The sequence below is a fragment of the Xyrauchen texanus genome, chromosome 50, assembly GCF_025860055.1.
Source record: "Xyrauchen texanus isolate HMW12.3.18 chromosome 50, RBS_HiC_50CHRs, whole genome shotgun sequence".
In the NCBI taxonomy this organism is placed as follows: domain Eukaryota; kingdom Metazoa; phylum Chordata; class Actinopteri; order Cypriniformes; family Catostomidae; genus Xyrauchen; species Xyrauchen texanus.
This window is the reverse complement of record NC_068325.1, coordinates 18,003,746-18,029,414: the sequence shown is the minus strand read 5'-3', so window position 1 is coordinate 18,029,414 and position 25,669 is coordinate 18,003,746. Positions and strand designations below refer to the sequence as shown.

Below are 25,669 nucleotides of genomic sequence, written 5' to 3'. Positions count from 1 at the left end.
ATTCCAGCAACTTATTGTGAGAAGCTTGTGGAAGGATTCCCAAAACATTTGACCCAAGCTAAACAATTTAAAGTCAATACTACCAAATACTATCAAAGTGTATGTAAACTTCTGACCCACTGGAAAAGTGATACATAATTCTCTCTACTATTATTCTGCCATTTTACATTCTTAAAATAAAGTAGTGATCCTAACTGACCTAAGACAGGGAATGTTTCCTACGATTAAATGTCAGGATTTGTAAAAAACTGAGTTTAAATTTATTTCAACTTGACAGCCCGCCTGGAGTTTGCCAAAAGGCACCTGAAGGACTCTCAGACCATGAGAAACTCTGTGGTCTGATGAAACATCGATTGAACTCTTTGGCCTGAATGGCAAGCGTCATGTCTGGAGTAAACCTCATCACCTGGACAATACCATCCCTACAGTGAAGCATGGTGGTGGCAGCATCATGCTGTGGGGATGTTTTTCAGCGGCAGGAACTGGGAGACTAGTCAGGATCAAGGAAAGATGAATGCAGCAATGTACAGAGACATCCTTGATGAAAACCTGCTCTGGACCTCAGACAGGGGTGAAAGTTCATCTTCCAACAGGACCACGACCCTAAGCACACAGCCAAGATAACAAAGGATTGGCTACGGGACAACTCTGTGAATGTCCTTGAGTGGCCCAGACTTGAACCCGATTGAACCTCTCTGAAGAGATCTGAAAATGGCTGTGCCATTCCCCATGGACTCTTCATGGACTCTCCCCTTCCAACCTGATGGAGTTTGAGAGGTCCTGCAAAGAAGAATGGGAGAAACTGCCCAAAAATAGGTGTGCCAAGCTTGTAGCATCATACTCAAAAAGACTTGAGGCTGTAATTGGTGCCAAAGGTGCTTCAACAAAGTACTGAGCAAAGTCTGTGAATACTTATGTAAATGTGATTTTTTTTCTTTCTTCATTTTTTATAAATTTGCAAAGATTTCAAAGAAACTTCTTTCACGTTGTCATTATGGGGTATTGTTGGTAGAATTTTGAGGAAAATAAAGAGTTAAACAACTGCCCAGAAAGCCACATACACACAAACACAATATCATTAGGCTACAAATGTAGAACAAAAAGTAAAAAAAATGCCACAAACATTTCAATGCAAATAAATGTAATTAACCACATACCTTTAAAAGGTAAAGAACATATTATGCAGGCTTACTTGACATAAAACATTGACGTTGGCAACTTGTACAGCAATGCATTCGGTATGACTTCAATATTGCACATTATGTAAAGGGAACTTGACCCTATTTGAACCCCATCTGTATTTCTACAGTCACTTATGTAATAACCTTTCTCTTAGACAAATATATTTAGAATTTTGATGTCTTTCTTCTGTAACACATTATGATTGTTAATATAAAACGCATTTCTCCCGCAGTTTTTCACCCGGTGATGAAATACGCATCTGCCTTGTGTGCGTGTGAGTGAGAGGTTTCAGTTTCTTATAAATCACGTGTAAGCGTTTCAACCAAAATTCCATCCGACGTCACAGAAATCCCAGCGCGTCAATTGGCTTTCAGATATGGCGCATACGAAATTCTACTCTCTGATTGGTTCACCCGCCTGTCACTCAATCACACACGCTCCATGCACATTACTGTGTTCTTTAGTCCGAGATAGAGATAAACGACAATAACAGGGAACCGGCCTGTACTTCCTATTATTTCTGCGGATATAGAAAAAGAATAACATATATCGGTGGATTCTTGCTTTAAATAATCGCATTTGGATAATTGGGGGTGAGTGACAAAATAATAACTTATTTCCGCGTTCAAGGAAGATTTGATCGCATGCTTGATTATTGCTTGATATTATAATTCTTAAGAATTAATGATATTTGATGCGATTAGATGATGTTTACCAGTAGATATGCTTAGTAAAGGCCTATAATCAGGCCATCTGTTGTCTCGCCTGCAGTTTAGGGCTTACATGTGTACGTTTGGACTGCAGGAAAAACTAAAATTACGAGTTCCTCTGGTTATGTTTTGTCATATAATAATAATAATAATGGATCTGTCTGCTTACACCATAAATGAAAAAACAATCGTCAAACATGCCGTATTTTTTCTTTAAACTCACCCTAATCTTAAAATAAACTTTTTGCATTTTTGAAGCGAATAAACAAATATTTTGTCCCAACTTCTGAGGACATTTTCCAGAAAGTTATATATATATAAATAAAATAATAATTTCGTAACAATAAATTAAAAAATAAATAATATAGAATACATATATTCTCTAATATCTTTTTATTTAGAATTAGTAAATTTATTTTTTATATAGAAGTAGTTTACTCTATTCCTACACCTTTGAACACTTTTATAGTAATTATAATAATAAAGTATATATATATATATATATATATATATATATATATATGTCATTCTCTTAATGTTTTAGTTATTAGTTAAGTTATTAACATTTTCATGTTAACTCTAATCCTTGAAAAACTTCTAGTATTTTTATTATAATAATAACTAATATATATATATATATATATATATATATATATATATATATATATATATATATAGACACATACTTACATACATACATACACACACATACAATGTACAGATTTTGCTCTTATGGAAAGAAATTGGTAGTTTTATTCACCAAAGTGGCATTCAACTGATCACAATATATAGTCAGGACATTAATAATGTGAAAAATTACTATTACAATTTGAAAAAAATGTTCAGAACTTCTTAAACTACTTGAAAGATTTCTCATCAAAAAATCCTCCATGTGCAGCAATGACATCTTTGCAGATTCTTGTTATTCTAGTTGTCAGTTTGTCCAGATACTCTGGTGACCTTTCACCCCACACTTCCTGTAGCACTTGCCATAGATGTGTCTGTCTTGTCGGGCACTTCTCACGCACCTCACAGTCTAGCTGATCCCACAAAAGCTCAATGGGGTTAAGATCCGTAACACTCTTTTCCAATTATCTGTTGTCCAATGTCTGTGTTTCTTTGCCCACTCAAACCTTTTCTTTTTGTTTTTCTGTTTCCAAAGTGGCTTTTTCTTTGCGATTCTTCCCATAAGTCCTCCTGAGTCTTCTCTTTACTGTTGTACATGAAACTGGTGTTTAGCGGGTAGAATTCAATGAAGCTGTCAGCGGAGGACATGTGAGGCATCTATTTCTCAAACTAGAGACTCTGATGTACTTATCCTCTTGTTTAGTTGTACATCTGGTCTTCCACATCTCTTTCTGTCCTTGTTAGAGACAGTTGTCCTTTGTCTTTGAAGACTGTAGTTACAACTTTGTATGAAATCTTCAGTTGTTTTTATGCAATTTCAAGCATTGTACAGCCTTTATTCCTCAAAACAATGATTGACTGATGAGTTTCTAGAGAAAGCGGTTTATTTTTTAAAACATGTTAAAGACAATGTTAATTTCATTTAATGACCCAAATAACTTTCAACTGTGTTTGATATAATGGCAAGTGATTTTCGGTTACCAAATGATCAATGATTACTCAAGAATAAGGTGTTGGAGTGATGCTGCTGTCTAGATTTGATCAAAAATGACTTTTTTCAAATCAGTGATGGTGCTGTTTTTTACATCAGTAATGTCCTCACTATAGTTTGTGATCAGTTGAATGCCACTTTGGTGAATTAAAGTACCAGTTTAAAATCTGTTTATTATTCCAAACTTTTGGCAGCCAGTGTGTGTGTGTGTGTGTGTGTGTGTGTATATATTATATACACACATATACACATATACACATACACACACACACACACACACACACACAGTGCATCCGGAAGTATTCATAGCTCTTCACTTTTTCCACATTTTGTTATGTTACAGCCTTATTCCAAAATTGATTATATTCATTATTTTTCTCTAAATTCTACAAACAATACACCATAATGACAACGTGAAAGAAGTTTGTTTGAAATCTTTGCAAATTTATTAAAAATAAAACATGAAAAAAAAAAATATCACATGTACATAAGTATTCACATTTGACATGACACTCAAAATTGAGCTCAGGTGCATCCTATTCCCACTGATCATCCTTGAGATGTTTCTACAACTATTGGAGTCCACCTGTGGTAAATTCAGTTGATTGGACATGATTTGGAAAGGCACACACCCGTCTATATAAGGTACCACCGTTAATAGTGCATGTCAGAGCACAAACCGAGCCATGAAGTCCAAGGAATTGTCTGTAGATCTCCGAGACAGGATTGTATCGAGGCACAGATCTGGGGAAGGGTACAGAAACATTTCTGCAGCATTTAAGGTCCCAATGAGCACAGTGGCCTCCATCATCCATAAATGGAAGAAGTTTGGAACCACCGGGACTCTTCCTAGAGCTGGCCACCCAGCCAAACTGAGCAATCGGGGGAGAAGGGCCTCAGTCTGGGAGGTGACCAAGAACCTGAGAGAACCTTCCAGAAGAACAACCATCTCTGCAGCACTCCACAAATCAGGCCTGTATGGTAAAATGGCCAGACTGAAGCCACTCCTCAGTAAAAGGCACATGACAGCCCGCCTGGAGTTTGCCAAAAGGCACCTGAAGGACTCTCAGACCATGAGAAACTCTCTGGACTTATGAAAAAACGATTGAACTCATAGGCCTGAATGGCAAACATCATGTCTGGAGGAAACCTCATCACCTAGCCAATACCATCCCTACAGTGAAGCATGGTGGTGGCAGCATCATGCTGTGGGGATGTATTTCAATGGCAGGAACTGGGAGACTAGTCAGGATCAAGGAAAGATGAATGCAGCAATGTACAGAGACATCCTTGATGAAAACCTGCTCTGGACCTCAGACAGGGGTGAAGGTTCATCTTCCAACAGCACCACGACCCTAAGCACACAGCCAAGATAACAAAGGAGTGGCTACGGGACAACTCTGTGAATGTCCTTGAGTGGCCCAGACTTGAACCCGATTGAACCTCTCTGAAGAGATCTGAAAATGGCTGTGCACCGACGCTCCCCATCCAACCTGATGGAGCTTGAGAGGTCCTGCAAAGAAGAATGGGACAAACTGCAAACAAACTTCTTTCACGTTGTCATTATGGGGTATTGTTTGTAGAATTAAGAGGAAAATAATGAATTTAATCCATTCTGGAATAAGGCTGTAACATAACAAAATGTGGAAAAAGTGAAGAGCTATGAATACTTTCCGGATGCACTGTGTGTGTATATATAATTCTATGTATTTTTTCTATTTAGAATTACCATAGGTTCACTTTATCCTACACCTAAGAAAACCGTTTTCATTTTTATAATAATAATAATAATAATAATAATAATAATAATAATAATAATAAATAATAGTTAATTATTTAATATTATTTCACTTTACTTCAACTTTTTAGATACAAGCACATCATAAAGTCCCATAGATATCCCCACAGAAGTTTATTTTTCAGATTTTTATGAATGAATGAAAAATAAGTATATAGGATAATGTTTTCTTTATATCTCTTCTTATGTCACACAGACAGACAGCAAATAAATGGTGTTATGCTGAAAATCAGATTGATTACTTTCTGCTGTGCTCGTATCATACTATATTCAGACAAAAGAAAAGACAGTGGAGTCTTTATACAGTACAAAGTTCCCTTTGGAAACAACTTTGATACCCCGCTATACCAATCGTCACAACACAATACAAGAACTGTAGGCAGTTTGGCACACTTGCATTTTTTTGCATAAAAAGTACATTCAGAAATATCTAATTTTGACATCTTTGTTTAGGCACCTTTAAAAAGCCTTTTTAAGTGAATACTATTAAAATAATTAATGTTCCCTTACATTTATACCTTTGCCTTTTATCTGAAGTGTTACTGTATGTGCCTTCCCTGGTGTTGTTGCATAAATGTGGATTGATGCCAAACAAAACACTGCCATGAGTATGCAGCCAACAAATCAACCGTTAACTGACACTTCTCTTACTTACTCATTTATTTTTACCATCCCAATCTCTCAGCCCACAGAGTCGCAGAAATGAGTCAATGGTTGGAGCTTCAGCAACTGGATTCGAAGTTTTTGGAACAGGTGGACCAGCTTTACGATGACAACTTTCCAATGGCCATCCGCCAGTATCTCAGCAACTGGATAGAGGTTCATGACTGGTGCGAACGATTGACTTTATGGATTTTATAGCTATAGTCAACAAATATACAACAAGTTTTTGTGTCTTTTAGTTCATCTCACGTAGTGAAGTGGTGGTGGTGTAGTGGTCTAAGCACATAACTGGTAATCTGGTAATCAGAAGGATGCTGGTTTGATCCCCACAGCCACCACCATTGTGTCCTTAACTCCAGGTTGCTCCAGGGGGATTGTCCCTGTAATAAGGGCTCTGTAAGTCGCTTTGGATAAAAGCGTCTGCCAAATGCATAAATGTAAATCTCACATAGCGTTGAAGGCATCTATATGCTTATCCTAAAAGTTGACAAAATTAACGTTTATCAGATATTCTGTACACATTTTTCTTCCATAAAAACAATCCAAACATATTGATGACTCATCCTGCACCACACAGATTTTTGTCCAATCAAATGCACTCTAGAACGAGAATGCCCCTCCCCCTAATACGCCTACCACTGACTACCAAGTGTGATGTAACTAAAGCGTACTAAAGTCCTCTTAGTACTTACATGGTCCGCATGTCTGAAAAAACTGGGATGCACATGGACAGTACATGCGGACTGTGCACATGAAGACATTTTCTGTGCACGTGGAAAACCGAAGTATACTTTGGCCTTTAGTAGTCTTATAATTCGAGCAAGTTAATAAACGTAAACACTTTAGATGAATTTACCTCAATCTCAAAGAAAGTGAAATTGAATGTTGCAAACAAGTGAATCAGCATTAGCATCATAGCTGCTCCAGACCAATTGGGGGCCGTAGAGAGGCTGGTAATCATTGATGCTTGTGAAATATAATTGGAAAAATTACTTACTGCACTTTTTTTGCTAAACAAGACAACATATTACTTCTGTTCAGTTAAAGAATCAATTTGATGTAAAATATTAATTCGTTACCCTTAGGGAACATGTTGCTAATGTGGAGAACGAATCCCTGGCCACTGTAAGGTTCCATGACCTGTTGACCCAGCTGGATCATCAACACAGCCGCTTCGCGATGGAGAAAGACTTCCTGAACCAACATAACATCCGCAAGATCAAACGGAACTTGCAGGTGTCTGTCAACAATTGACCACTTCCTTTTAGTGCCAAGTTTCACTAATCTCTGAATCATTATGCTAAAACACAAGTTGTTATAGAGAAACATTTTACTTTATAATGTACTTTTTGTGTGATTTAAATGTGAATTAATGGAACATTTTTCAAGTCAACTCAACACGTTTTTCTAGAGCCTCTTCCAAGACAATCCTGTTGCCATGGCGATGATCATCAGTAGGAATCTTAATGAGGAAAGGAAGATTCTGGCTGCTGCTGAAATGTCAGAGGTCAGTAATAGATTGCAACAGTCTGTTTTAGTAGTAAAAATGACATTTATTTTTTCCATAAGCGAATAGATATTTAACAATTACTTATAGACCTACCGTGAGCTCCAGAGGCTGTTAATCGATGGCATATGCTTGCGTTAAATACATTAATCCACATAATTTCAACCTGTTTATTAGCAGAACTCCTACTGAAGAACTACACTACTCATGATGCTGAAGGGAAACGATTCACCAATCAAACAATGTGCGCCAAAAGAGCTCTGCAGCAACTGCCCATTCCCATGACTACTTGTATATGTGTATATCTGAATATTTTGCAATTAAAAATCGAAATAGATTGTTTCTATACTTAGTCAACAACTTAAAATCAGTAGCTTTAAATGTTCCCATCGTTTTGAATGCGTTTACGTCATTCGCAATGCTTCATGGGATTGTAGTTTATTCCCTCATGAAAGACGTTAAGTACACGGTCTTGTACCTTTTGTCCAATTTTCTGATACTTTTTTGGCTTCAAATTAAAGTTTGTAATGTTATTATTCACCTCGAAGCTGGTTTGTTTGGTTAATGGCTCAAAAAATGGTTTAAGAATCAAGATGGCAGTAAATAAACTACGACTGATCGCGGTGAAACAAACTCGACTGTAAACGTTTTTAGCGCTGACAATATTTAACTCTTCATTCAAACCTTGTGAAGGCGTGAAATTTAGTATTTAGTATTAAAGTAGTAGTTCATCCAAAAATGTGTATTCTATCATCATTTAATCAACCTTGGAGAGAAAAATCCATACAATGATTTTAGCTTCTGCAGGGAAAATGCGGGTAATTTTGCGTAACATTACACAAGAATTTGTCCGATTTGGATTCTCATACTAGTCTTATATTACACGCACACCCATGACTTTATTGTGAAATCTAGCAGGAATGATAAAGTTGTGTGTTGAACGTGTCTGCTGGAGGGTTTAATTTCAGAGTTTCGTTCCAGAATCGAGCAGAGAGCGCCCAAAACGACATGATCGTTGAGAAACATCGAGAGATGGATGGAAAAGTGAAAGACATAAAGCTGAAAGTACAGGTGATTTACTCACACATGAACTCTCTTTGAAGCGCTGTACGCTCTTTTATTATTAACTATTGCAACTTACTACTACTACTACACTTTTGGAATATACAATATTTTAATTTGATACATTGATAGATTTGTAGTTCAACGGGACTATGCAATGCAACATTTGTGCTAGCATTTTCGATAAAAAATTAAGAGATGCAACAACAAATTAGAACCCAGACGACGTGTGCGACAAGTTTTGTTCCTGCCTACGAGGAGCATTGCAACAAAGAACATGTGCAATGAGTCTGATGTCTGCTTGGCTATTGCCAAATCTCAAGCCCTCGAAATTAGTGGGTCACAGTGGATGAGTTGTCGCGATAATGTTCCTTCTATGTTGCCTTGAGTTGTGCATCACAAAATGAGTGCAAAAAAGACACATACAGAAACTGATGCAGGATAACAATTTTATCTCACAGCATAAAAGGAACAGTACCGCAGCCCTGACAACGCATCCACTGCAACCCTTTGTTGCACGCTCATCATAGTCGGAAACATAAATCGCATATGTGTAAATGGCTTAAAAACTGTTGCACTGTACAGTCCTGCCTTTTAGATATCTTTACTCCATCACTTCTCAACAGGAAACAGAGCAAATCATCAAAAATCTTGAGGACCTGCAAGACGAATACGACTTCAAGAACAAAACTCTCCAAAGCAGAGGTGACAGAATTTGTGTTTTTATTTTAGTAGTTATCCTGTCTTTACGGCAACCTCACAAACAATGGACCCACTTTATATGAGATGTATTTAAGCATTTAATACACTGTACTAATTATGTACATGTGTGTTGTTGCATTGTACTTCGATTTAAAATACCTGCATTTAATTACATCTGTAGTTACGCTGTTAAACTTACCCCTAAACTTAAACGTTAACCCTAACCCAACCCTTACCCCAACCCCTAACCCTAAACCTACTGTGAACAGTATGATGTTACATAATAAATACATTGAGGGTCTCTAACATTAAAATACATACATTACAATGTAAAGTGGGATCCAAACAATAAAACTAAAACTTTCTAAATTAATCTAGTCTTGTTACTAATTGGTCTTCGAGAATAGTTCACCCAAAAATGACTCACAAATACAATCAAATCATTGATCAACTCCCATAAACATCACCCAAGTCAAATATGGCAAAGCGTCAACAACATATACCCTCGTAAATCAACCTCATAATATCAAACCTCCTTGGTTGTCTTGCTCATATCCTGGCCAAACTTCATGACGCCATGACAAAAGAACCAATGAGGTTTGATGTTATGAGGTTGATTGTGCGCCGTTTACGAGCGTTGATCAATAATGTTGGGGTCTCAAGACACGTTTCGAAATACGTTTAGATTTGTACTTGTTTCTATTCAACAGAGGATCTGACCGGGACCATTTCAAAAGAGGACTTGAATCGTGAAAGAGTGATCATTTGTGCCATGTTTATGAAACTCAACGACATGAGAGCGGTGAGAACATTGCAGACAGGTTTCAATGGGGCTAGTGAAGAGAACTGTAAGTGCCATTGTGTTAGATCTCATTTGTTTGTGTGTGTTTCTATGCAGGGTGTGATTAGTCAGATGTCGGAAGTATTGAATCTCATGGATCAGGTGGTGTTCGAGTTAATCTCATCAGAACTTGCTGATTGGAGGCGTCGTCAGCAAATGTCCTGCATTGGTGGAGTAACTAATGTCTGCTTGGACCAGCTACAGAACTGGTAACTCATGCACAAACACTGTTGCTTCCATTTGATTGCAATTGTGACAAAATCACTGCCAATCAGAATAGGTTTCATTTTTAATTACATCTATTCGGACCAATAAGATTTCAATGTGGGTGGGGCTAAAACAGCCCAGAGAAACCAAGTGACCGATTACGTGATATGCACCTGGTTGGGGCATTAATTAAAAGGTCCTTTTCTTTTTCCGTCTCAGGTTTACTTCCGTCGGAGAGTCTCTGCTTCAGCTCAGACAGCAACTGAAGAAACTTCTAGAACTGGAGCAGAAATTCACATGCGAAAACGATCCCATCACTTACAGCAAGAGCACTCTGGAGGACAGGATAACGTCAAATCTCAAAACTCTCATTACAAGGTAAGAGTCCTTTGCTGCTTATTAGGTGCACTCGTACATTGACGTGCACTTTAACATTTCGAATTCAGTCGACTAAAACAATAATTCGCCAAAAAAAAAGTCCAATTTTTGCGTAGTCAGACTAACGGACCTAGATAATGCGATTTTAGCTCAGCTACAAGGTTCAGGCCTCAGCTGCGTATTCAATATTTGAAGGATGTCAGCTTGTTGTCCGATTAGCACTTATATACTGTATATTATTCTCGGATAGAAAGATGAAGACTGTCGATTATAACTGTAAATGTACTGACTGACAGTAAATAGTTTGTTTTAATAAAACAAAGTGGACACTACAAAACTGAGGCTTGTCGCTCTTTCGTGTTCAAGTGTGCATCTATTGAGCGTCAAGAAGCCTCAATAAACAATTTGTAGGGCGCACACACCACAGACGCTTTTCTAGTGTGCGTAATTGCGAGATATGCTGCGATTAGTTGCAGATGCTTCAGTAAATCTGGTTTGAAATCTGGCCGACCAGTCAGCGCACAGTCCCAACTAACGATGCGCAACAGCCAATTAAAACGTGAGAAAGTGAGAGCGGAAGACGAGGCAGTGGAAAGCATACGACTTCCGGACAATCTGTAGATAAATATGTTAACGAAAAGATTTGTGTGCTAATATTATGATACTTTCCTGCCTGGTTTCGATTCGCAAATTTATTTTTTAAACTGTACGACCTCGTCAGCCAATCAGATTCGATGTTTTCAACACAGTCAATTATAGTATGGCAGTGTTGGGTAAGTAATTAAAAAACATAATTCACTACAAATTATGAAATACTACTCTAATATTGTAATCAGATTACTGACTTTACAGATTACTTCAGTAAAAATGTAATCACATTACTAATTACTTTTAGTTACTTTGGAAAACTCTTTTCACTGAAAAGCTTTTATTTGTCCACTCATCGAATTTAAAATAATGCCTAGTTTACTTTATCATTTACTTGATAGGGACAAATGCCTTCCAGCGGTCACAGAAACGTACAACAGATGCACATGTTAACGTAATTAATATAATTTCACTTATTAAAGTAATTCACTTAAGTTAGTAAATGTAATCTGATTACAAAATGTTTTATGTAAAATTCTATAAAAAATTTACTGTAATAAATGGCTTTGTAATTAGATTACACTCAACATTGTAGTACAGTCACATTCACCTCCAGGACTCAATTAGTAGACACAATGTTGTGTATCTTTTGCGCAATTAAATGACATGTTGTCATGAATCAAATTTTGCACGGTTATGTGCAATTCCGGTGGAATTCTGGGATCGTAACACCAGTAAATGATTCTCTGGTAGTCAATATTTGTGCATAAAATGTGAATGTATACATGTGTACAGTGTGACGACATTCTGTTTTGTAGTATACTCTTGATTTGTGCTTGTGTGTTTGTGTATGCATTCAGCTCCTTGGTAGTTGAGAGACAGCCTTGTATGCCGACCCAACTTCAAAGGCCGCTTGTGCTGAAGACGGGAGTTTTGTTCACTCTCAAAATCAGGTAATCATGAACACATTCCAGTTTGTGCTGACTTGTATTTCTCTGGAAAGAGATAATAAGCCAGATAATATCATTTATATCTTATCAAGTTATTTCATTTTCCAGGCTGCTTGTAAAACTTCAGGAATTCAACCACACAGTTCGAGTAAAGGTGCACTTTGATAAGTAAGTGTAGTCCAAACTCTGACTCAACCGTACGTCATACACACCAACTTTTCTCTAGATTAATTTAGCATATGTTAATGGAACATGTTTTTTCAACACTAAGCAGAACTGTATTCATGTACCTCAAACATCCGGGTTAGTTGTTGTTCTAAATTCTCAACCCAAAATATTAAACTTAAATCTAAGCATCCTTAAAACAAAATACAGTTATTTTTGAAGCAAAATTGTGCAAGATAACAAGACTAATTTTCAGAGAATAAATCTTGAATTACTAATATTTATTTTACCCTATTGACAAATTGGGTAAAAACATTTTAAGCGTACTGTATATTTAAAATAATAATAATAATAATAATACTTAAAAATACAATTTGTGAAATTGGGTAGATAAACACAAAGCTTAAAACCTACATTCACCTAAAACTTTAACACTGTTGCTTATCCTTTTTTCCTTAATGAAATTGAAATGCATTCTGAATATTTATTTTGTTCTTTACAAAATTCATATTTTGTCATTTCTTTTTGTCTTTCAGGGATGTTGTTGAGAAACGGAAAGGGTGTGTCCTTTATACTGTTTTTATCATTTACATACTATGCCAATTAAGTTTATTTCAGTAACACTTTATAAGAAGGTTCTCTTTGTTAACATTATTAAATGCTTTAGGTATAATTAACTAACAATGAACAATATTATAACAGCATTTTATTAATCTATATTTTATTAATCTATCATTTAGAAATGTGAACCAACAACAAACCAGCTACCATGTTCTAAAAATCCACACACACACACACACACACACACACACACACACACACACACACACACACAACTAACAACAGTTAGTTCCGGTCCTCGAATCTGATTGGTCTGACCCCATCAGCACTCTGACACTTCACTGTGTGTATCACTCCGCTTGTGTTTGTGCCGTTCTAAACTAAAGTGTAAGAGCAGTGCAGATGTGTTAAGTTCTTCCTTTTGTCTTTTACGTGCATTTATTTTACATTATATATGTTAGCCAGCAGGTGGTGGCAAAAGATAATTTTTATGTGTAATATGAGACAGAGAGGTGACGTGAAGTGAATCCGCATTAGCCAGTGTTTACATACAGCACTCAGTGATTGCTTGTATTATTACTACACTACTAAAGCTAGGAAATAGCTTTAAACAGCTTTAAACGGACAACTTCAGCATTATGGCTCATCACAGCTGAGAGACACAACAGACTGATTAATTACACAAACTGAAGGCGTTTACCTCTTATCGGACTTTCCACATTGGATACACGCTGTTTAAAATGGCAGAGGACATTGCAGTTTCTATAGTGAATGACTCTTGCGTGCCAGCTACCATGAAATAGAGAGGAATACCCCCAGCACTTGCCCTGTGGCCTCGTGCTTGCGGCTGAATCACAGCAGTGCTGATGTAGGGCCATATCGCACTCTTGCTCGTGTGATATTGCTTATATATATATATATAATAAAAAATTGCATTAATGTTAACATATACAGAAGGTATTAGGATATAGTGATATTAACAAATTAGTACATTTTAACAAATTAACAAAGATTAATAAGTGCTGTAAAATGATTGTTCATGTTAACTAATGTAGTTAATATTAATGAATGCAACCCTATTATAAATTGTTAGTTTATTTTAAATTGGTCAAAATCTACTTAAATTATTGGAATTCCACTTTCTTGGTACTGTTCCCCATTTTAGGTTCCGTAAATTCAACATCTTAGGAACAGCCATGAAGGTGATGAACATGGAGGAATCCAATGGAATGGCAGCGGAATTCCGTCACTTGGTAAAGCGGAAAAAGAAAAAACAAGCAGCAAATTATGGTTCCAGTTTAAAGAGTCAATTCAGTTAAATATGCAGTTTGTTGTACTAAAGTATTTTTCTTACCCAGCAACTGAAAGAGCAGAAAGTTGCCGGAAACAGGACCAGTGAGGTGAGGAATTTTGTTATTACTTCATTAGATTACCCAAATTATTTTATGTTTGTAATTCAAAGCCATTTTTTGTGAACTGTTCACTTAATATTTGTCAGGGCCCACTGATCGTCACAGAAGAACTTCACTCCATCACATTTGAAGCAGAACTCTGCTGGTCTGGACTCGTCATGAACTTTGAGGTTAGAAGATCCTTCACATGTAACATTTTATCCATTTATACACCAACTACAAAGCACAATTAATGAACTCTTTATAAACCTGGAAATCACTCAGGCTACCAAATGGCATATCGTGAAACCTTTTCCCTACATCTCTCTCTCTGTCTGTCTTCAGACCACTTCTCTGCCCATAGTCGTTATCTCCAACGTCAGTCAGCTACCCAGTGGATGGGCTTCCATCATGTGGTACAACATGCTGATCTCCGAGCCCAAGGTGAGCCTGACTGCTCTCACTGTAGGGCTACGTTTTTTGTAGTCTTCGACACTGACTTCAAGGCTTCTTCTGGTTATTGTTAGGTTGTCCACTTCATTTTGTTGACTGTAGGTATCTAGACCTTCTTCCCCATTGGCCACCTCTCAGTGTGGTATCCTGTAATGGCACAGTGTTTAACTCGGTAGCTATTGTTGTCTTCATTCTGGATAGTTTCATGTAGCTAGACCTTTGAATGAACAGTGAAAGGTCTGGTCCACAATGCTGGATATTTTGACAAGGATCCATTCACTTAGACAGGAAGAGACGGTCTGACTGACATGTAAAGTGACCAGCCACAGTTCATTTTGTTTTTATGTGCCATTTAGGGGTGGGCTAATCTGAAATAGATGATACCACAACAATAGACCGGCAATAATGGAAATAATGATCTTTCAGTATCTTTCAAAGATTTGATGCCACTAACCTGACAAATTTAGGCCAATCAAGGGATTAGTTCTTCCTCAGAAGTACACTTTTTGGAAATTTCTGTAATTTCCCATTGAAGTAGATAGGAGGCGTACTAGAAAATAGCCCTAGGGGGGTGTTAGCAAGATGGCCGCCCAGTGAGCCGACTTGCCTTAATGGCACTTTTTTTTGGCTTAAACCTCAGTTTTCCTTGTGTGATCACCATTTTCCTCCATCTGATTCTGTCTTTGCCTTATCTTCTCCAGAATCTTTTGTTCTTTGTGAGTCCTCCTCCAGCAACATGGTCCCATCTGGCAGAGGTGTTGAGCTGGCAGTTTTCATCCATCACCAAAAGAGGGCTCAATCAAGAACAGCTAAGCATGCTGGGTGCTAAACTCCTGGGTAAGAATGAGAACTTGAGTTAAAGAATGACTTGTTTTAGAGCTGTTCAGTCATGACATCAATTTGTAGGCTATTTTACCATAGGTCCCTTTAGGAATTTCGAATAGGATTTTGAAATGGTGGTTACAATGATTGTTTGCTAAATTATACATCACATACGTCATATGTGAGTTTACACACGTGACGAATGATGTGTAATTAAGTGAAAGCGGACATTTGTTGTGGCACTTGTTGCAACTTACCTTTCAAAGCACACAATGAATGTTTGAGGTACAACTGGTTGTAAATTATGTTACGGAACAAAACGGGAAAGTCTCTTCAATTGATGTTAACTACAGAACTCATTTTACTCTTTAAAATAACAGCTATTTTAAAAACCCATTTGAAATTGCCAATTTTCCCTCATTCCCCAATTCCACCATGTTCTTTCTGGTTGATACTGTAAAGTAAGCATACAGGTGTGAACTTTGACCAACAGGTCCCAAAGCAATGATGGATACCGAAGCTCAGATTCCTTGGAATAAATTCTGTAAGGTTGGTCTACATAAGTTACACTTTTTGTATCTGGAACTGTTCAGTTTAGCCATTTAACTTCAGAGAGTTGAAAGGTCTCAAATTCTCATTTCAGTTTTGTTTTAGGCATATGTTTAAAGCTGATTTGACATTCTGGTTTTCTTCCTTTTTGCGTAGTCTGGCAGTGAGAAAAACTTCACCTTTTGGTTGTGGATTGAAGCAATTTTGGACCTTATAAAGAGACACCTGCTGAGTCTGTGGGATGCTGGGTAAATTCAGTTGTTTGAATTGTTACTTCCTGAAAATCAGTGCATCCTTGCTGGAAAATCCAGCTAAAACCAGCTTCTGCTGGTCATTTAGTCAACTCAAGCTGGTCTAGATTGTTCTCCAGGACAAATAACTGGTAGCACTGAGGTCGAACTGTAGACTATCCTGGTAAAGCTGGTTAGAGACTGATAGACCACATCAGACCAGCAACTTTCCAGCTTCTATATTTTAAAAACTTGTTTGACCTCCTTAAGCTGCTATCACCTGTTTTTCTCAAAAAAACGTGTAAAATCCAGCTAAACCAGCATCTAAATGATAGTTGGTTTTAATAGTTGGTTTCTAGCTGATCATTTACGGTTATCTCAAACTGGTCTAGATGGTTGATCACCCGGACTTGCAGAGGGTGGTGCAGAAGTTTACCTGTAGACCGTTTTGGTCAAGCTGGTTAGAGCTGGTAGACCACATTGGACCAGCAACAAACCAGCTATCATACATTTAAAAACACTGCTTTGTTGTTATGACCTGATTTTTCTGTCAAGGATCTCCGAAAACTTGGAAAATCCAGCTAAAACTAGTTTCTAACAGTAGCTGATTTTACATGGTTGGTTTATTGCTGGTCATGTACGGTCATCTGATCTAGCTTGTAGACCTATTTTACGCTTAAACCTCACTATATTCTTGCATCTGTTCAATTTTTAACCCTTTGAAAATATCCCACTTAACCCCGTTTCTCTCTATTAGGTGTATAATGGGATTTGTGACCAAGGACCGAACTAAAGCGCTGCTACATGACAAAGCTCCTGGGACATTTCTGTTGCGCTTCAGTGAGAGCAATCGCGATGGAGCCATTACGTTCAGCTGGGTTGAACATGACGCAAATGGTGAGACATTCTTTCGCACGGACACCTCGTGTAATAATGTCTCCGATACCGCATTAAAAATGTCTAAATACATAATGAATGTGCACCAGGCAGCACAGGCTTGTTTGATTTGGGATTGAAATCTCAAAGTACTGTCGATGAAACACAAATTTAGCTACTCACTTCAGGGAAAACAAACCTCATTAGGCTTAAGGAAACTTAAGCACATCAGAAGTTTTGCTTTGAGCACAAATAATAATAAAGAATCTTCGTTTGTTGGTTCATTACTGGGTTTTGTGTGTTTAGAAGAGCCACAAATTCGGTCAGTGGAACCCTACACAAAGAAGGAACTCTCTGCCGTCTCACTTCCCGACATCATTCGGAACTATCGTGTGATGGCAGCCGACAATGTCCCAGAAAACCCTCTGCGCTTCCTCTACCCCAATTTACCCAAAGATGAAGCTTTCAAAAAATACTATTCCAAACCTACAGACAGTAAGAAACCTGCTACACTATTGACACTTGGCAGTTATAAGTAAAACTGTTTCTCATTCTTACGTTCTTTTTGTTTATCCAGAACAAGAACCAATGGATGTTGATAAGTCGTCAGATGAGGGCTACATCAGCACCACACTCATCTCCATCTCTGAAATGTGAGTCAATGTTAAAGCAGTTAAAAGTGTGAAAGGGTTAACACTGTGGCACTATCAAAAACATTGCGCTGTTTGAGAATCCCACCAAGCCTCACAAAGCAACATAACGTACATTTAAAATGGCAGATCATGGTGAAATTTGGGACATATCTGCAGGATGTCTTTCAGAAGAAGTATACCAATTTCTGTGAACATCCTCCACAAGGTGTCACTTTAATAAGGAATTTTAATTTTTTTGTTTATAGCTTATTTTGACTAATTGATCTTTATCTTCTAAATTCAAAGTCTAAATGTAATAAAACTTGGTACACATGGACACCATGACAGTCTGAGGTTACATCCCAAATATCATAAAAATATGGTCTTAGGGTTGTATTAACTAAAACAAGAACCTAAAAACTCCAAAGCACTCAACGGTGTAATCAACGAAGTGTAAATTCGTCACCATTGGGCAACTATATCCAAAGTATATAATCAGCCATATTTGTCAACAGTGGTCTACAATTACCTTCTGTCTGTGTCCTGATATTGAACATGTGTGGTGCTTTTCTCAAATGTACTTTGTGTGATTTCAGGAAAACATCAGAATACGACAACATACTCATGCCAATGTCACCTGAGGTTTACGGCGAACTGGAGCGCATGGTATGTAAAATGTTACCTGGCTAATTACTATCAAGTCCACACAGCTCAAATGCAAGCTGGCATTAAAGCAAAAGGGGGACAAACCTAATACTTACATATTTAAATTCATGTCAGTTTTTCAGTCCAACTTCGTAAAGCTGACATTACAAGTTGTTATGAAAAAAGTTGACTTTTGAACTCCACTGTATAAATGTGGTGGACTTTTCGATGAGTAATTCTCTCTGCTTTTCTTTACTCAAGAATCAGTACATTGGAGATCTTGGAGTTTTGGAGGTAGAGTACAATTATTCCCTTTGCATTTTTTGTTTTCATTCAATAATCGAAACAGCAAAAGTTATAAACAATGCAAAAAAAACATGACATAAGTGCGATTTTAGATACAAACAATGACCTGCTTTTATTAGTATTGTCGATACTTTTGGTCATGTTGCTTCTGTTTATAATTCCAAAAAGTAATGCATTTCTTGTAGTTAAGCATATATAGTGAGACGCTAATATACATTTATTTTTGTTTGCAGTTGCGGGCAAATGAGTGATTTGAAAGGACAGACGACTGGCAAAAAGTAGAAGACTTTCTAGACTTTTCTTAAATAATTGTGTGCGTTCTTGTAATACCATAAACCATACAAGAGCAACAAGTTGAGGAACAGATATAGCCATTTAGGTAGACAATAAGCATTGCTATGTTTCATTATAACACTGAGGAATTTCTTTGAAAAACACTGGATACTTGCTGTCATCTGAAACGAAAAGAAACACTTACAGGAATACTTCACCCAAATATGAAAATTCAGTCATGTCCTCACCAAACCTGTATTCTTCTGTCCAACTCAAGAGGCGGCAAATGGTAGCCTCAGTCAGCATCCATTTTTGTATGGAAAGAGATGCAGTAAAAGTGAATGTGATCGAGGCTGTCAGTCCCTAACTGGAACTACAGGAGTGAGTAAATTGTGATTTTTAGCTTTGGGGTGAATTATCCCTTTAAGTCCATACAACTTAATGTTGTTGTTACCTCAGTGTACCCATCTAGCAAATAACTACTTGATAATGTGATTCAGGGAATTGGTGTATAAATAGCACTTCATTTTTATAGCACTTCATTTATCTTTGCTAATATGCCAAGTAATGAGTAAAAGGCAGAGAAAGTGAGAGAAGTTAGAAGGGTGAATCTTACAAAACCTGTCAAGAACTTTTCAAGTAATACTTCACCCCAAAATCAAAACAATAAGACATTGTCTCACTCATTGCTATAATGCAGAATTTGTTTTTTAATTCAATTGTAAAGCAATCCTAATTTTATTCTAGTATTCTTTTCAATAATACGGTAAAATATTACTTTATTACAGTAATGAGGATCTAATATGAAATTGAGAAAAACTGTCAAATGTCCAGACACATTGTAATAATATATGTAAAGATTAAGATTTGTTATATTAAAATGTAATATTTTTGAGCATTTTATAAAATAATATTTAGCATAATTTAAAAATGTTTGATTTTGGGGCAAAATCCTGGTCATGTTTTCGTGAGATTTACCTGAAAAGAGCCAAAAAATTCAGGAATTTATTTCTGATTTAAATGTTTAAGCTGTTAGGTGTTTATTTTTTCTATACACCGTCTCTATACTCTGATTTATTTTTTTTGCTGATGCTTTATTTGTATTGTGCCTACTTTATGTTCTTATATGTACTTTATGTAGTTACTTCCACTTTTACACTGGAATGTACTGCTATGTTAAATAACAGGGTATTATTTGTCTCAAGATTAATTTGTCGAGCACTGGATTTTTTTGGGAATCCCTCAGATTGAATTGCCTCGTACAGCTATAGAAACGTTCGTCATAGACCAACACCCCCCAAAATCAAACAAACAATAAACAGCACTTTATCGACATACAGTAGCATCATGTTTTGATCTGATAAACATCTAAAAACAGCAGATAAATGTACACTGATGATCAAAAACATTATGACGACTCACAGGTGAAGCAAATAACGTTGATCATCTCCTTACAAGGCCACATGTCAAGGTCTGGGTAGATTAGATGGTAAGCGAACAATCAGTTCTCGTAGTCAACGTGTTGAATGCGGGAGAAATGGGCAGGAGTATAGCCCAGAGCAACTTTGACAAATGCTAAATTGTTATGGCCAGACGACTGGATCAGAGCATCTCTGAAACGGCAAGGCTTGTGGGCTTCTCACGGTCAGCCGTGGTGAGTACCTACAGACAGTGGTCCGAGGAGGGACAAACCACAAACCGGTGACAGGGTGTTTGGCGCCCAAGGCTCATCGATGCGTAAGGGCAATGAAGGCTATCCTGGTCTCAAGTCACAGAAAATTGTAATGATGTTACGGGAGGAATGTGTCACAACACACATGGGCTAGGTATGGGGCTGAGTAGCCGCAGACCATCAAGAGTTCCCATGATGACACCTCTCCACTGTCGAAAGTGCCTATAATGGGCATGTGAGCCTTGGAACTACACCTTGGAGCATTGGAAATAGGTTGCCTTGTCTAATGAGTCACGTGAATGGTTGTGTACGTGTGTGCCATTTACCTGGGGAAGTGATGGCACCAGGATGCATGACGATGACAAGCCGTGGGAGGGAGTGTGATGCTCTCGACAATGTTCTGCTGGGAAACCCTTGTTCTGGCCATTCATGTGGACGTTAAGTGCCACCCACCTAAACATCGTTGCAGACCAGGTACACCCCTTCATGGTAATGGTATTCCCAGATGGCAGTGGGGGAATAATGTGCCCTGCTACACTGAACAAATTGTTCAGGAATGGTTTGAGAAACATGATGAAGAGTTCAAGGTGTTGCCCTGGCCTCCAAATTACCCAGATCTCAATCCGATTGAGCATCTGTGAGATCTGCGGGACAAACAAGTCCGATCCACGGCGACTCCACTTTGTAACTTACATGACTTGAAGCATCTACTGCTAATGATTTGGTGCCAGATACCACAGGACACCTTAAGGGGTCTTGTAGGGTCCATGCCTCAACGGGTCGGCACTGGTTTGGCTGCACACGGAGGACCAACAGCATATTAGGCATAATGTTTTGGCTCATCAATGTATGTTCTAAATTGTAAACATTAGCTGAATGTTGTTTTAACATCCATTAATGAACGTTTATAACGTACAAATTGCACCTTCTGTATTAAAACGCATTCATAGAATAAACATATGCGTGCTATCAGGGTTAAAAAAAAGTGCAAAAACTACAATTAGAGTTTGAAGTATTTATTTATTTTGAATTTCTTGTGTATGCAATATATATTGAGCAGTTTTGACATAAAATTCAAACAAATCTAGAACATCTATAGCATTGCATAAATACAAAATTGAATCAAAATCAAATATATTATATTTAACAACACGATGCAGCACATTCATAGCAGTAAATAACAAATGGCGCAATATCTGAAACGGCTTTTTCCGCAAACGTTTTAAACAATGCAATAAAAACATAACTTAAGTGCAACATTATACAAATAATTACCTACATATATTAATGTTGTCGAGTCTTATAGTCATGTTCCTTCTGTTTATGCTTCCAATAAATAACACATTTCTTGTAGTTAAGTATGTACACCCACACACACATTAACAAAACACACATTTACAATACTTTTACAGTAACATTAGCGTCCCACTTGAAAATATACACATCAAGTGTTTCAAGTATACGCATGTCTCTAAACTTTACCATCAATTCAGTAAAACAATCAAGTGTGCTTTTATGCAAAAAATGTGTGCTTATAGACATGAAACCATCCATCTCCAAAGGGACTTTGTGCAGAGTTGCACAACTGGTGGGACGTTTTAAGATTGCATTTGACTATAGCAGGCAGTAATAATATCAGTGCCTTTATTTTTCAACTTGTCATTCCGTACATAACTGATACTAATGCATGTTCTGACAATTAAACAGTCAATTTATAAAAATTGTTACTTGGTTTATGTACACAACATGATCATTAAATAAAACCATGTGTTACAATGGCTTATTAGTAGTTAGTTTCTATTTTTGTTAAGAAACCGAGTTTGTCTTATTGTGGAGATGAAGTCCATTTGAAGCAGCCTGGAGTTCAATGTTTTGTGCATGAACTAAAGGCGACCTTGCAACTTTCCAGTTTCAGGGAAACGTTTGTGTTGTTTTGACATGTAATTATCGATTAGACAAATGCAATACGATTTCCTGTACGTTTTAAATCTGAAAATGGTTGATTTTTAGGTGATATGGATTTGGAAGTACAGAAAATACCTGTAGTAGTGCAAAGTGGTCCGTGTAAAGCTTAAAAGTAATTAAATTCCAAACAAACAAATAAAATAAGTGCAAACACTTCTTAACAATCAAAGAACAGTGCCATATTAGGAACATATGATACACATTCAATAAATGCATACAGACCCATTACTCTCTTTATTGTTGACTACAAGACCGAAGTAGACTGTATTTTAAATAAATAATAAACAAATAAAGTTTAAAAAGGGAAATTAGAATTACAAATCTCAGCCAATGCTAACCTCTCCAGTCCTTCTTAAAGCTGCCATTTTTTTAAATATCTATCTGACATCATTATATTCAACGAAACAAACCCCCCAAAAAGTGTCTCAAATCGTACAACAAATGTACATGATTAACACTTTACAATTAGGCTCTATACCTTACCATACGTTAATACATTAGGTATTATCAGCATTTATTAATCTGGATTAATGTTATTTTATGAATATACTTTTTCAACGTTCCTGTTAGTTCATAAATGTATACATTATATACTGTACTGTACATTACATACCTCCTAATGTTAAAAATATTTGTATATGGCAAATTTAGCATCAAACAAGATTAATAAATGCTGTAAAAGTATCGTTAAATGTTATTTAATGTTTACTATTGTGTTAACTAATATTAATGTATACAACCTTATTGTGAAGTGTAACCTCTACTTGAACTATACAATATATTTTTATAGTTTAACACACCACGCATACTGTACTAACACCACAAAACTGGGTTCAAAGGGGCCAAACCCCTTTTTTTTTTTTCTTTTTTTTTTTTAAATACATACCTCAAACACACTCGCACGGAATAATCTGAAATGTTGTGTTTTAAACGCAGAGATTAGATAGTGTTTACAGCATCCCGTCCAAGTTCTTCTCGGCGGTCTCTTTTTCCCCGTCGGCTGTGATGTCTTTGGGGCTGTAGGTGTTGTGATAGTCCTGCAGGATTGTTACGACATCGTGATGGCCGAAATGAATAGCCTCGTCCATGGGAGTGTTACCCCACCTGTATGGGATTTTCACCCGAAATGTAATGTGCATAGTTTGTTCAGAACTGTATTATATGCAAAGATTATGTCATTTATATAGATTTTCATTATTTTGGGTCTTTTTGATACTTTCTTTTGCATTATCAGAGGCATAAGGAAGTGAACACGTTTCTGCGGAGGTTCTTTGGGAGAAAAGAGCAATGGCTCACAATGGGATCAGGACATGTTGCAGACTGGATTCAAACCTGCATTTCCTGCATTACCAACTAGGCTCAGCGTGTCTGGGACATGTGCACTAACTGCTAAGCTACGACTCTTTTTACACTTTTAGCATTTTTTTTTTTAATACCAATTTGTACCTCACAACTAGGGATGTTGATTTAAAGTGTCGATTAAGCATGATTAATTATTAATAAAATAACGCGTTAACTACATTAAATGCATTTAATCGTGCCCTCTGACCATGCATACATTTCCTAATAAGGAATTTATATAAAATCTGAGCATTTCTAGCTTGAAGTACCAATTTAATTTCATTATATTTATTGAATTCTCATATATTGGTTCCCAACAAATATGAATACATGCAATTAACTGAATTCATTAATTAGCACATACATTTGATTACAATTTGAAATCGATTGACAGCCCTACTATAATTTAAAATTAAATGATGTGTGTTGTGAAAAGCGCTATACAAAAAAAAACTTCTCAGATCCGCTTATAAATGCGTTATTACAGTTAAATCACTGCAATACATTTTTTTAGGGGTTTCAATCATTTTGATAGATTCATTAGATTAATTAATAATCGTCTGTAAAATAAACATATTCAGCACAAATGTGGTCAGTAATACCCTAACTTCCATAAAACAGACACTTGGCTTAAAAAAATAAAGCAAATATCAATTAAGTATATTCATTTGTAATTATAATTGTAGGTTAAAATAGACTGTGTATATGCTGTTTGGAGTCCTCCATGAACGTTTTGCATTAATTTGAAAGATGAATCAATCATATAAAATAACATAAAATGACAATCGACTATGACATTTGAAATGAATACACCAGGGTTTAACTAGGAAACGTACGCAACGTTCCTTTAACGGAACTTTTTTCTTCCGATTTCTTTCCTAACTTTCATAAACTCGTCAATTAGTGGCTAATGCAACATAACACAAAGATCTGCGGTGCAGATTTCAAGATTTGATTTTGTACCTGTCCCGGGGCACTGGGTTGACCTTACAGGCTTCCAGGAGGAAACGCACAACTTCAGAATGACCTAAAACACACACGGGCACTTATGAGCGTGATTACCAAAGAATGGTCTTACACTTAAAAATCAGAGTGAAAATTAGGTCAATGACAGGAAACAAACTGAGCAAGCCTGGGCTAAACGGCTCGATATCTTTTGCATGCTACCTTCAGCAGCGGCTACATGGAGAGCAGTCCTAGAGTCGTAGTCTCTTTGCTCCATATCCATGGACGACAACGCAAACCTATTCACATGTGAACGTGCAAAAAAATGAAAATAATCATTAGGTAATGTGAAATGCATAGAAATGTAGAGTTTAACTGCATTAAACTGTGTCAAATACTCATCAGCTTTCTCTAAAAACATTTGTTTTTGGTTTCACGGTACCTTCTTAGGGCCGACACGTCCCCCGTGTAGGCTGCAAACAGTAGGTTGATAACCGACTTGACCTGGAAGACAACAGATGAGTCGTTTGTGACAAATGAATGACACTAGAATGACATCGATGCATGAACCACTTGTACAGGATCTCAAACGTTCAATTCAGGCTGTGTCAAATTACCTCATAGTTAACCAGTATAA

At 36.9% G+C, this 25,669-nt stretch overlaps 2 protein-coding genes across 3 annotated transcripts in view; one reads left to right on the top strand and one right to left on the bottom strand.

The window, feature by feature from the left end:
- Window positions 1–1,628: 1,628 nt before the first annotated feature.
- Window positions 1,629–23,625, top strand: LOC127640952 (signal transducer and activator of transcription 1-like). The gene is made up of 25 exons (XM_052123689.1): window positions 1,629–1,775; window positions 5,994–6,138; window positions 7,057–7,207; window positions 7,383–7,478; window positions 8,460–8,549; window positions 9,167–9,245; window positions 9,953–10,044; window positions 10,141–10,292; window positions 10,510–10,668; window positions 12,117–12,209; window positions 12,315–12,374; window positions 12,908–12,931; window positions 14,098–14,185; window positions 14,291–14,332; window positions 14,431–14,514; window positions 14,669–14,767; window positions 15,478–15,613; window positions 16,092–16,147; window positions 16,304–16,395; window positions 17,135–17,274; window positions 17,560–17,748; window positions 17,831–17,906; window positions 18,482–18,551; window positions 18,792–18,824; window positions 19,070–23,625. Exons 2-25 carry the CDS (start codon window positions 6,011–6,013, stop codon window positions 19,085–19,087), a joined length of 2,247 nt encoding a protein of 748 aa, XP_051979649.1. The 5' UTR covers window positions 1,629–1,775; window positions 5,994–6,010; the 3' UTR covers window positions 19,088–23,625.
- A 56-nt stretch (window positions 23,626–23,681) lies between these two features.
- Window positions 23,682–25,669, bottom strand: part of LOC127640953 (glutaminase kidney isoform, mitochondrial-like) — a 29,625-nt gene continuing 27,637 nt past the window's right edge. For both annotated transcript variants that reach the window (XM_052123690.1, XM_052123691.1), the window contains exons 15-18: window positions 25,475–25,536; window positions 25,255–25,331; window positions 25,051–25,114; window positions 23,682–23,850 (exon numbers count right to left, since the gene is read on the bottom strand). In XM_052123690.1, the coding sequence (XP_051979650.1) occupies window positions 23,697–23,850; window positions 25,051–25,114; window positions 25,255–25,331; window positions 25,475–25,536 (357 nt within the window). In that variant the 3' untranslated portion in view covers window positions 23,682–23,696. The remainder of the gene's footprint in view (window positions 23,851–25,050; window positions 25,115–25,254; window positions 25,332–25,474; window positions 25,537–25,669) is intronic.